Below are 12,509 nucleotides of genomic sequence, written 5' to 3' on the forward strand. Positions count from 1 at the left end.
AAATAGTTTGACTGGTGTTGCATTTTTATTTTCTGCTCCAGGTTTCCTATTAAGTAATTAGTTTTGTTTTAAACTGTTAGGATGTTTTTAATTGTTATATTTGATTTTGACTCTTGGCTGCCTTAAGCTTCTGGGACAAACGGTGGGGCATACATGGTTTTTTAAATAAGTAAGTAATAAACTAAAGGGCAGAGAGCAGGTACCAGGCCAGGCCTTAGGCGTCTGTGGTGGCTGCTTATAAATGCAAGTTGCACAGGCTGAGAAACGCAGCTTGGAGCAGGAGTTACCTGGAGCCAGCCTGGATGGGATCGATTCCTGAGGCCTCACGGTCCTGGCTGGACGGAAGAGTTGCAGTTCCAGCTGTGGCCACCAGGCGGAGGAGGCACTGCTGTTGCTGCGCAGCAGGGATTGGGGCCCGGGAGGCCGGAGGGACCCAGGAAAACACGGCTCACCTTGAAACGCCTTTATACCAATTTGCCTTTTTACAGCAACCACACGCAGGGTCGGCATTTTCATATTATTAGGATTTATTTTATTTTTTAAAAAAGATGCTTTTATTGTTTTATGTAACTGGCTTAAAACACTGGGGAAAAGCAGTATTAAAATATTTAATTAATTAAGGCTATTTGAAATGAAAGCAGTGTTACGTGTTTGACAGTCACCTCTTCCACTCATTGGTCCAAATATGGGAGGGTGGGAGCAGGTGGGTCTCACAGAGGAAGCGAGCAGAAGTTCTAATAAAATCATAATAAAACAATAAGGAGGGGAAGAGAATGCACCAAACAGGCAGTATAAAAGTCATTTATAAAAGTATAAAAGTCATATTATACTGTTAGTTTTACCCTACCCAGTGCCTGCTTACCCTTCCCTGTGCCTGTTTGCATTCTCTTCCCCTCCTTATTGTTTCATTATGATTTTATTAGAATGTAAGCCTATGCGGCAGGGTCTTGCGATTTACTGTTCTACTGTGTACAGCACCATGTACATTGATGGTGCTATATAAAATAATAATAATAATAATAATAATAATAATAATAATAATAATAACAAATCAAGTTTTAAAAGCTTTTTCCTAAAGCTTTTAAAACTTGATTTGTTCTGACTTTTATACTGCCTGTTTGGTGCATTCTCTTCCCCTCCTTATTGTTTTCCTATGATATTATTAGATTGTAAGCCTATGCGGCAGGGTCTTGCTATTTACTGTTTTACTCTGTACAGCACCATGTACACTGATGGTGCTATATAAATAATAATAATAATAATAATAATAATAATAATAATAATAGCAACATGTTTTGCTGGAACTACAAGGATGGAGGTTTTTTTCTCTTGAAAGAAATACAGAGAAAGGGCGCAGAATGCTTCCCACCCAGCCCCCTCCTTCACCACTCCAATAAGAGGGGTTTCGCTCTGTCTAAAATCCCCTTCCCCTCTGGTGCTCCTGCTTAGATGAGAGTGGGGTTGGGGGAAGGGAGGGGCTCTGCTCTGCTCGCTCCCCACCTCCTCTAGTTGTAGTCAAGTGGACCTGGGGAGGCTGTGGATATGTAAAGTGGGGGGGGGGAACACACCAATTTTTCTCCTAAGAGCGGCCTCCCTTTTTCTCTCCCTCCCTCTCAGCACTCTGCTCTCCTGGCCCTGGAAGGGAGGAATCTGGGATGGGGGGGAGCAGAATCCATGCAGCCCCGCCCCCCGTCCTCCACTTACCCTTGCTCTGGTTGTAAAAGTTCCGTACATTCTCCACATTCACTCGGAATGTCTGTTCCCAGGCCTGCAAGATCTGGCTCTGCCTATCCCAGTACTGGGCATCGTCCTTCTCCACCTTCTTTATCCAGGGGACGCGAGGCTGTGCTCTTCTTGTGTTGCTGTCATAGTGAACAAACAGCTGGTCGTCCACGTAGCCCACACGGATGAACCAGGGCAGCCCCTGGCCGGGCTCTGAGACCCCCGTGTAGAAATAGCGCAGGGAGTGCGTGGAGGAGGAGGAGCCTGGGAAGGAGACACAGAGAGGAGGCGGAGTTAGGGGCCCTGCATAGGAAGACCCCGTCAGACCACCCGCCTTCACGGGCTCTGCCGTCCTACAGCAGGCGGCACTAGGCTTGTGGGGAGAGGAGCCGTCCAAGCAAGGATTCCCCAGGCAGGAGATATGGAGGGGGAGAAGGAGGGACGGGCGAGAAGGACCAGCAGGTAAAAGGGCTGCAGGGAGTTAAGAAGGAAGGGGGCACTAGGGGAAAAGAAGGGGGAACGTAAGAGTTACATCTGAGAAGTAAGAGAGAGAAGGGGGGAGTTGCAACTCCTTGGGAGGGAGAGGAAAGATTGCTCCTCCTCACAATGAGAAAATAGTGAATAGGCCCCCAAAACGTAACAAACTGTTGTGGAAGATGCAGCAATGAGGGAACTGGCTAAAAGAAGTGCTAACAAAATAAATACACCTGTCGTACGACGGGATTTTTTGCTAGTTTAAGATATATTCGAAAATCGTCATCCTCATCAATGCAGCTAGTGGGTCTTCGAGAGAGCTCTGCTGGACAAGCAAAGACGGGGCTTCTGGTGTATTTTCAGGGGCTTCCGCATTAGGCATTTACCGTGGAATTGCGACGCTTGGTTGCCTTGGTGTTTTTTTACAGGGGATCATGGAATTGTTGTCCTCCTGTGCTTCTTCCATTTCTTTTGGGAGCTCAGAAAAGCAGAGACCAGAACGGTCTCATAATCTATGCGGATGCTGGTTGTCTTAGAGAGGGATCCTATGGGCCCTAGACAGCCTCTGGGGTGTCAGAGAACGCTGCGCATCTCTGCCTCCAGGGCCGTGCACGAAAGGAGAGGTTGGATCATGGGTCTTCCTTCCCCCCCACCTTCCCCACCATGCAGAAAGCAACTGAGAGCAAGGGGGCAGGGAGGGGCTGAGATATGCATAATCCTTTGGCCTCTCCCTGCCAACCAACAGGTAAGTCAGCTAAACCAGCTCAGAGGCCCCTCTAGCTAGTTTTTGCATTTTAAAGGGATTGCAAATCCTTTTAAAATCGACTCTGAGTGTTACTCTTCCATTTCTTTTTTTGTTAAAAAAAAAACAGCTCTGATGTCTACAGTGACATATCTGGCAGGAGAATCTTTTACCCAAAAAAACCCTACATTTCAGCATTTCATTATAGGAAGCCGGATTCCAGCTGGACATCAAGAAAAACTTCCTGGCTGTTAGAGCAGTACGACAATGGAATCAGTTACCTAGGGAGGTTGTGGGCTCTCCCACACTAGAGTCCTTCAAGAGGCAGCTGGATAACCCTCTGTCAGGGATGCTTTAGGGTGGATTCCTGCATTGAGCAGGGGGTTGGACTCGATGGCCTTGTAGGCCCCTTCCAACTCTACTATTCAGTGATTCTATGAAATTTCGTGCTCAAGGAACTGCATCCTAGAGTAATGAAGGAGCTAGCGGAAGAACACTCAGAACCTTTGTCTATTATCTTTGCAAAATCATGGAAGACGGGTGAGGTGCCGGACGACTGGAGGAGGGCTAACATTGGCCCTATCTTCAAAAAGGGCAAAAAGGAGGAACCTTGAAATAGCCCGGGACAGCCGTTTCGGAATGAGTGAAATGACCAAACTCACCAATCACAAATAACTCCATAGCAGGGATGTTATAAACTATAACAATGTCCACGGAAACCAGGTTCCAAAATCCAGTTCCAGGCAATAGTCCGTATTGAAGAAAAACAGCCCAGAAAGGCATTTTCAAGTGAGCCAAAGCAATCAAACTCACCAGTCATATATTCCTTCAAGGAACGGATGCAATAAGCCACAAAACACCCATGGAAACCACGTTCCAGTACAGGTTCTGGAGAATAGACCACACTGCACAAGCCAGGTCCGGGAGAGATATTGGAACATGGTTTATGTGGATGAGATCCAGTGTGGTGTAGTGGTTAGTGTTGGACTGGGAGTTGGGAGACCCGGGTTCTAGTCTCCAGTCGATCATGGAATTCATTGAGTGACTTTGGGCCAACCACAGACTCAGCCCAACGTACCATATAATGCTGGAATCACTGAACAATGGAGTTGGAAGGGGGGCCTATAAGGCCATCAAGTCCAACCCCCTGCTCAATACAGGAATCCACCTTAAAGCATCCCTGACGGACTGCTGTCCAGCTGCGTCATGCGGGAGAGCCCACCACCTCCCTAGGTCACTGGTTCCATTGTCTTGCTGCTCCACCAGTCAGGAAGTTTTTCCTGATGTCCAACTGGAATCTGGCTTCCTGTAACTTGAGCCCATTATTCCCTGTCCTACACTCTGGGAGGATCAAGATGTGATCTTGGCCCTCCTCTGTGTGGCAACCTTTCAGGTCCTTGGAGAGAGCTATCACGTCTCCACCTCAGTTTTGTCTTCTCAAGGCTAAACATACCCAGTTCTTCCCATAGCTCCTCACAGGACTTTGTTTCCAGACCCCTGAATCTACCTCACAGAGTTGTTGTGAGGCTAAAATGGGGAGGAGGGGGATTCTACACACCACCTTGGCTTCCTTGGAGGAAAAAGAAAGAAACCAAAGGGCAGAGTGGAGAAGCAACAGCACCTCCCAACACCCAAAGGAAAGGGTTGGAGAGAGGGGTGTGTGAAGCCACTTGCGCCAGGCTCTGAGGGGGAGGGAGAGAGGGAGGGAGGCAGGGGTCCTCGCCCTAAGAGTTTGCGGTAGGGAGGGAAGGCAAAGGAAGGGGAGCACGGGGGGGGGGCCTTCAGAGTCAGGGGGCAGGAGAAGCACTTGGAGGAAGCGTGGAAAGGAGGCGCTTCTCTCTCTCCCCTTCGCCAGGGCTGGCGCTAGGCCAATAAGGCAGCGGCCTAGGGTGCAGAGGCGCTGGAACGGAGCAGGAAAGAGCGGCAAATTCAGTTGCTCTCTCCACCCTGCTCCTACTCAGGGTTTTTTCACCGGTGCTCCAAGCTGCTCTGCCTGACCTCTGGTGACAGTTGCTGAACAAGGTGGGAGCAGCAGCCACGGAGGAGGGGAGGCGGGAGGCAGAGTGCCCAGGCAGGCAGGCAGGCAGGCAGGCAGGCTGGCCCACCAGGGGAGGAGCGGGGCTGTTTCTGTAAGGAGTAAGATTGCCCCGAGCTGCAGATTGGGGCCCCCAACCCTTTGGAGCAGCTGCCCTCCTCGCATCATCAGCCCTGCAGGCACTGTAATGTTTGGGAGAAAGAGAGAGTGGAGCTGTATGTTTACGTAGGGTGACCAACTGGAAAGGAGGACGGGGCTCCTGCATCTTTAACAGTTGCCTAGAAAAGGGAAATTCAGCAGGTGTCATTTGTATATACGGAGAACCTGGTGAAATTTCCTCTTCATCACAACAGTTAAAGATGCAGGAGCTATACTAGAGTGACCAGATTTAAAAGAGCGCAGGGCACCTGCAGCTTTAACTGTTGCGATGAAGAGGAAATTTCACCAGGTTCTCCGTATATACAAAGGACACCTGCAGAAATTCCCTTTTCAATACAACTGTTAAAGATGAAGGAGCCCTGTCCTCCTTTTCATAGGGTCACCCTACACGTGCCTTCTCTCCTCACCGCTGCCCCACTGCCCACCTGAGTCTGGACTCCAGCAAGAGAAAAGAAAGGGGGGGGGAGGGAGGGAGAGAGAACTGCTTGCTAAAACAAAGCTGTTAGCAGGCAAAGCTAACATACTTATAGGGCCAGTTCCCCTTAGAAACAACGACAGAACCTTCCCACCAATCATAATACAATTTTGCAATACAGTAACCAATGATAGACAAGGCACTTATGCATGTACAAAGTGCAAATAATTCTAAAAACTAGAAAAACTATACATAGATGCATTGAAACCTGCACCTGTTTCATTTTGTGGTTAGCTAGCTCCGAGAATATCTCACTCTACCCTCTGTTTTCATCAAAACACAGTTGTGTGACGCCGTGAGGTGTCAGTTCAACAGTTAGATGTTCAACAGTTAGATGCAGTCTTAATATCTGTTAGTTCCACTGAAAGCATGGATCTCATGATTTATAATGAAAAGGCCAAAGCATATACTTTCCTATACCTGTGGGCACAGGTAAAAGAACCGCACAGCTTGATTTCCTCGACACCTGCTGGTTACATGACCCACAAGGCCAGGTTGTGGTATAGTCCTCTTCTTCTTTTGTGTTTAAAAGCCATAAAGTATCCTGTGACATCTGGAAGACTCACAACTTTATTATGGCATAATAAGCAGTTGTCAACTGGCCTCAAGTGCCAAAATGACTTGACTGACTTATGCACTGTGACTTTGGGATGGGGGTCATGTCGTTTGCTATTCCGCTTTGGGCAACAAAATGTCTCTGGCCAGCCCTGACCGGAGCTGGCTATAATTTAGATACTGAACAACATGCATTGGGTTTCCTAGGTGCCCAGGTGTCTCAGGCAGGATCTACACTACTGCTTTCATAGAATAGAGTTGGAAGGGGTCTATAAGGCCATCAAGTGCAACCCCTGCCTTAAAGCATCCCTGACAGATGTTTGTCCAGCTGCCTCTTGATCGCCTTTAGTGTGGGAGAGCCAACAACCACCCTAGATCATTGGTTCCATTGCTGTAGTGCTCTAATAGTCAGGAAGTTTTTCCTGATGTCGAGCTGGAATCTGGCTTCCTCTAACTTGAGTCCGTTATTCCGTGTCCTGCACTCTGGGAGGATCGAGAAGAGATCCTGGCCCTCCTCTGCGTGACAACCTTTCAAGTATTTGAAGAGTGCTATCATGTCTCCCTTCAATCTTTTCTTCTCCTGGCTAAACATGCCCAGTTCTTTCAGTCTCTCTTCCTAGGGCTTTGTTTCCAGACCCCTGATCATCCTCGTTGCCCTCCTCTGAACCCCCTCCAGCTTGTCTGCCACCCAGAACCAGATGCAATACTCAAGTTGAGGCCTAACCAATGCCAAATAGTGGGGAACAAGTACCTCGCATGATTTGGAAGCTATACTTCTATTAAAGCTTTTAAAGTGTCATATATCCTGCTTGGTGCAGATCTGATCAGACGAAACATGATAACATTTTCAGCACGTTGCGACACCAGCAGGCGCAGTGGGCGTTCAGCCAGGGCGAAAGCGGATCGCAAAACGGAGTGAGTCCAGATTACGTTATGGGTGGGGGGGAACCTGCACAAACATTACATGGACAGCCAAGGGACACCCCTTCGCCCCCGGCGCGGTCTCCCCCCCACCCGACCCCTCCCGGCTTGCAAATCCTGGCCGCCCCCGGAGAGACTCACCCAAGCAGCCCTGCAGCAGGAAGGCAGCCCCCACCCCCACGAGGAAGGCAGGCCACATTTTGGTCTCAATCCCGAAGTCTCTCGCGCGTCTCTTTTTCGTGTTTATTGACAAAACCGCTCCCGAAGCGCTTACTGCGGAAGAGGGGGTGGCTCACGCCCAGCAGAATCCGGAGCACGAGCTCGGATTGGCTGAGGGGAAAATATCCGACCAATGGGAAATAAATATTTTGATTTCGAGCGTGGTTGCTGGGTGGATGGAGAGCCGCGAGCTGTGAGCGCTGGAAAGGGAAAGAGAAAGTATTCTCACCGAAGGCCTTTCGGGAATCCCCTTCGCATCGCAGTGTCACTGTTTGGGGAAGGGGGGGAATTCTTGAATACATGGCAGGGGCTGGAGGGCTCAATGGGCATTGCGACGGAGGAGGGTAAAGGGTTTTCTGTCTGCAAAGCTAATGACGGTCCAGAGCCTGGCATACGGATGGCGTTAATTTGGCCTCAAAAGGGGGGAAATCATAGAATCATAGAATAGCAGAGTCGGAAGGGGCCTATGAGGCCATCGAGTCCAACCCCCTACTCAATGCAGGAATCCACCCTAAAGCATCCCTGACAGATGGTTGTCCAGCTGCCTCTTGAAGGCCTCTAGGGTGGGAGAGCCCACAACCCCCCTAGGTAACTGATTCCATTGTCATACTGCTCTAACAGTCAGGAAGTTTTTCCTGATGTCCAGCTGGAATCTGGCTTCCATTAACTTGAGCCCGTTATTCCGTTATTCTCAAGTTCTTGTATATACCATTTTATTTTGTGCTGGTATTAAATCCCTGGGCCAGCTTGGTCTCTGTTGATGCTACCCCCTACAATAGCACTTTCCAGCCATCACCCACTTTCCCTCTGGTTTACACTGCCCTTCCATAGCGTGGGGTCCCTTAAATTTCTTTCTTTCTTTCTTTATTACATTTATATACCCCCAAGGCCTGGCTTTGGGAAGAACACATCCCCCCTCCTCTCAAAGGGATCCCTCCCACCCACCTATGAAAAAACCCTCCCAGAAAATCCCAACACTTCTGTGAGGCCTGGATTGTTCAGACTGTGGATCGGGGGCTTGAGCATGAACCTAGGGGCCTGCAGGGATTCTTCCGGCCTTTCTCCCAAACAGCTGAGGCTGCCCCTGGTCTCCCCTGTCCCGTCCAGTCCCACAGGAGCTCAAGTGCAGGGGAAGGTCTGGATCCATGTATGTGTGTGGATGACACTTGAGCCAGCCCACTTCCTCCAGTGCAAATGTGGCAGCAAGCATGGCGGCCACATGCTTCCTCAGACTGGGAATTGGCCCATTGTTGCTGGCAGCCTGGCATCCCGACGTAGCACTGCCATGTTGGGGGTGAGGCCCAGAGGCCTCTGGGGGGACGATGACAACACAGACACTGCAGTCACCTGTACGGGCGCTTTTCATTTAGCACTAGCGTATTTTTTAAAAACAACAACAACAACACTGCAGAGAAGGGGCCTGGAATATTTATCATGCAGCCGCAGCCCCCCCCCCCACCCCAAAAAAAAGAAAATCAAGGAGGCCTGGCTTGACTCATCATCCCTCTCTTCCCCTCAGGTTCTCCCTGGCATGTCTGTATTTTTTTATTCCCTCTTTCACTTCCTCAGTGCAAGCTCAGCAGAGGACATTCGGGACTGTCCTTTGCCTATCCAGAAAGGGGCCCAAGAGCAGACCCACCATGGGACCGGCCCTCAAGGTCCCTCTGTCTGGTTCAGGCCTCAGCGTGTGTGTGTGTGTGTGTGTGTGTGTGTGTGTACCTGCACACACACAAATGACAGCTGCTTCCAGATGTGTTTTTGGAATATTACAGGGGATCAAGACATCATCTTCTACTTGCCACCAGACAGGAGGCCTCCGTTTCCTTCACAGAATTTCCATGCACAGTTGGAGGAACTAGAGGGCAAGGCCAGATGTCATGGGGTGGGGGGGGCTCTCATTCTATTAACTCCCCACCCACCCACCCACCCTCAGGATCCCTAGCGCTTGGTGCAACTCTGTATTGGGTCTGTCCTCTGTGGAGGCCCTAGCAGTCCCCTCAAGCCACTTCCTGCCCTTGGAAAGGACCAACCCCACATCCTCCACTCACCTCCAGTCACCAACTCACCTCCACTCACCAACCCCACACCCTCCACTCACCTCCAGTCTGGTTGTAGCACTTCCGCGCAAAGACCAGGTTCTGTCTGTATATCGGCTCATTGTACCATTCTATCTGGTTCCACCCATCCCAGTGCTGGGGATTGTCCTTCCCAAACTTCTCCATCCAGGGCGTTCGAGGCCGGGTCCTCCGGGTGTCGCTGTCATACTGGAAAAAGAGCTGCTCGTCCACGTAGCCCACAGTGATGAACTGGGGCAGCCCCTGGCCAGGCTCCGACAGGGCCATTACAAAATAGCACAGGGAGTGCAAGGAGGAAGAGGAGCCTGGGAAGGAGACGCGTAAAGCAAGTTCAGTTGGAGGGAGGGGGCTGCACTGGAGAATCCCCCTCTGAGCTACAGTCCTTCCAAGATGCTGCCACCCCACAGCAGCCCCCAATGAGGAGCCCCAAGATGTGTGTGGGAGTGAGAGGGGGGATATCTCTGTATACAATAGGGTGACCCTATGGAAAGGAGGACAGGGCTCCTGTATCTTTAACAGTTGTATTGGAAAGGGAATTTCAGCAGGTGTCATTTGTATGCATACAGCACCTGGGGGAATTCCCTCTTCATCACAACAGTTAAAGCTGCAGGAGCCCTGCCCTCTTTTAAATCTGGTCACGCTAGTATAGCTGCGCTGGTTATAGCTGTGAGAGCCTTTTTTGGCTGAATGGCGGCATAAAAATGCTTAAATAAATAAAGGATGTATCAGATATTAAACGGATAAGAAGAGATTCTGCATTTGATCTTAGCTCAGAGGGCAAGATTAGATGAAGCTTTCACATCTTAGCCAAAAGGCCAAGAAGCAATCCCATGTTATGTCCTTGCATATTGTGAAGGGTTGGCTGCCTACATTACTCAAAACATTTAATTTCACTGGTTGTTGCCTTGAGAGCCCAACCAGACCTTGGAAGTGAAGGTGTGGGGGGAGGGGGGAGATGTTTCTTTCAAATACAATCCCCGCCCCACAAGCCAAGCAGAGTTCACTTATGGGGAGGGGGGGAGGAGCTGCACCAATGGAGAGAACGAGACAAGGGATGAAGACGTATCCAGAGAATTGGGGTGTAAAATGGGGGGGCCTCAAGAGGCCCACAGAGGAAGACTGGCTTGGATCAAGGTGGTTTGGTTGTTTCCCGCTTTGCTATTGCTGTGACTGTTCAAGGGATCTATTAAGCGCCAAATCAATTGTGAAACAGAGGCTGCTCAACATAGATATGCAAGACCTTCAGAGTGCTGCTCGGATGGGGTCCATGCTCCCCCTCAGGCCTTAGGCCTACCAGTCTCCTTTTGCAAAGACGAGATGCCCTACCTGCGCTGGTTCACAATTCCCAAATACAGGAGAGCATTGCACCGGTCAACAGATGCTGTCCCTGTAAAAATACTGAGGCGGAAACCACATCACACGTGTTACTGTTCTGTAGATTTTATCAAAGGCCTAGGAATGATCTTCTGAACCCCATTTTATAATCTTTTCCTGGTCACCCAACTGAATTCCTAATGTTCCCTATTACTTCAGAGCTCAAACAAGTCAATCACGGAGCAAGTGGCCAAGATTTTGAAGTTGGCCATTTCTCTTAGATCCTCTATGATTACTTGTCCTTTTAATAGCCAAATGTATGCTCAGTCCTCCCCCCTGTCCAGATGCACACATAATTCAAAGGCACAAACAGGCATTACTGTAAATGTGTGTCCAGCAGCTACGTCTTTCCTTTTTTACTCTAGAGTAGGCACAACACCCCCACATCAGGATATTAAAAGCTCTTCTACACCCACCCACGCTAGGGTCAGGGCTGGTGCTGCCATAGAGACCATTCAGGTGGCCGCCTAGAGCGCCAAGCTAAGAGGGGTGCCGGGCACAGCGCAGCACTCATGCGTGTTGGCTGTGAGCCGGCCGGGCCCGAGGATTCAGCTGGGCCTGGGTGGGCGAGATGGTGCCCTGCGCCCGCCCAGCCGAAGCAAAGCCAGGGACGCTGGGGTAGGGGTGGGGCGGCTCCACATTCGGACTTCCGGAAGAGAGAGAGAGAGAGAATGTATGGGTGAATGGGGTGCATCATGGGGTCTTTGAGTGAATGCATGTGTTCATGCCTGTGTTTGTTTGGAGTGAGTGATGCTGAGTGTGTGTGTGTGTGTGAGTTGGGGGGGGGATGATTTGGAGGTGATATTCCTACTAAATAATGCATTTTAGACCCATAGACGTTCCTTTCCAATTTGTTTGCTATAATTGGCATGGCGTATTTCTTGCACTTTAAAATAAATTTAGCAGTTTCAAGTTTTGTGCTTCTTATTTTTTCCAGGAAACATGTGTTCTTAAAAATCAAAGTTGGCATTTTGGGGTGGGTGGGGGCTGAAAGTAGCTCACCTTGCCTAGGGCGCAAAATAGTCTGGCACCAGCCCTGGCTAGGGTCCCCGACCCACGAGCGAACCGGCCTCCCCATATTGCGCCTCAAAGTACACGCACCGCAAAGAGACCCCACAAGAGGCTGGCTGCGAATCCTGCGCCCCCGGGACGGTTCAGCCCCCGGAGGTACTCACCAGAGCAGCCCCCCAGCAGGGCACTCGCCGCCAGCAGCAGCAGCAGGGGCGCCCCGCGCAGCCCCATCTCCAGCCGGAGCCTCAATAATTTCCTCTGCTTACTTCTATTGCAAGGCGCTCACTGGGACGCGGAGGAAGACTCTGACCTCTCTGCCGAAGGCGTCCTCGGGATTGGCCAAAGGGGACGGGCCGGCACCCTGCCAGCGCTGGGAAAGGGAAAGTTGTCAACGCCGAGCTCCATCCGGGCGTCCCCTTCGCGGAGACTGTGTTTGGGGGAGGGAGGGGAGAGGCCGGAGGGCGCAATGCGCGTCGCCCTGGGTGCGGCACGGGCCCCATGTCCTATCTGTGAGAGGCGGGTGGCGCTCAGCCCTGCGGGCCCAGGGAAGGAGGCAGGGACCCCCGCCGCCCGAGGGCTAATGGCCAAGAGTCCGCGCAGCGCCTGGCACGCGGCCTGGCGTTACATGAAAAGCTACCTCGCAGCTAAAATAAACTTCCCTTAGTTCTTCAGGGTCACGCTGCCTCGTCGTACTTGGCCAGCAGAGGTGGGGAAGGGGCGCGATAACCAAGCAGCAAAAACTCTTTG

At 50.7% G+C, this 12,509-nt stretch overlaps 1 protein-coding gene and 1 pseudogene across 2 annotated transcripts in view; both read right to left on the reverse strand.

The window, feature by feature from the left end:
* The window catches only part of LOC134396436 (H-2 class I histocompatibility antigen, Q9 alpha chain-like), a 28,633-nt gene extending 18,957 nt beyond the window's left edge, over positions 1–9,676 (reverse strand). The window contains exons 1-2 of one of the 2 annotated variants that reach the window (XM_063122939.1): positions 7,225–7,341; positions 1,705–1,986 (exon numbers count right to left, since the gene is read on the reverse strand). In XM_063122939.1, coding sequence (XP_062979009.1) covers positions 1,705–1,986; positions 7,225–7,282 — 340 coding nt within the window. In that variant the 5' untranslated portion in view covers positions 7,283–7,341. Of the gene's footprint in view, positions 1–1,704; positions 1,987–7,224; positions 7,342–9,400 lie in introns of those variants that run through there. The other variant, XM_063122940.1, reaches the window with a different exon arrangement.
* Positions 9,677–10,055: 379 nt separating this feature from the next.
* On the reverse strand, positions 10,056–10,204 carry LOC134397072 (U2 spliceosomal RNA; annotated as a pseudogene).
* Positions 10,205–12,509: the final 2,305 nt, after the last annotated feature.

This window comes from Elgaria multicarinata, chromosome 3 (assembly GCF_023053635.1).
Source record: "Elgaria multicarinata webbii isolate HBS135686 ecotype San Diego chromosome 3, rElgMul1.1.pri, whole genome shotgun sequence".
Taxonomy (NCBI): Eukaryota; Metazoa; Chordata; class Lepidosauria; order Squamata; family Anguidae; genus Elgaria; species Elgaria multicarinata.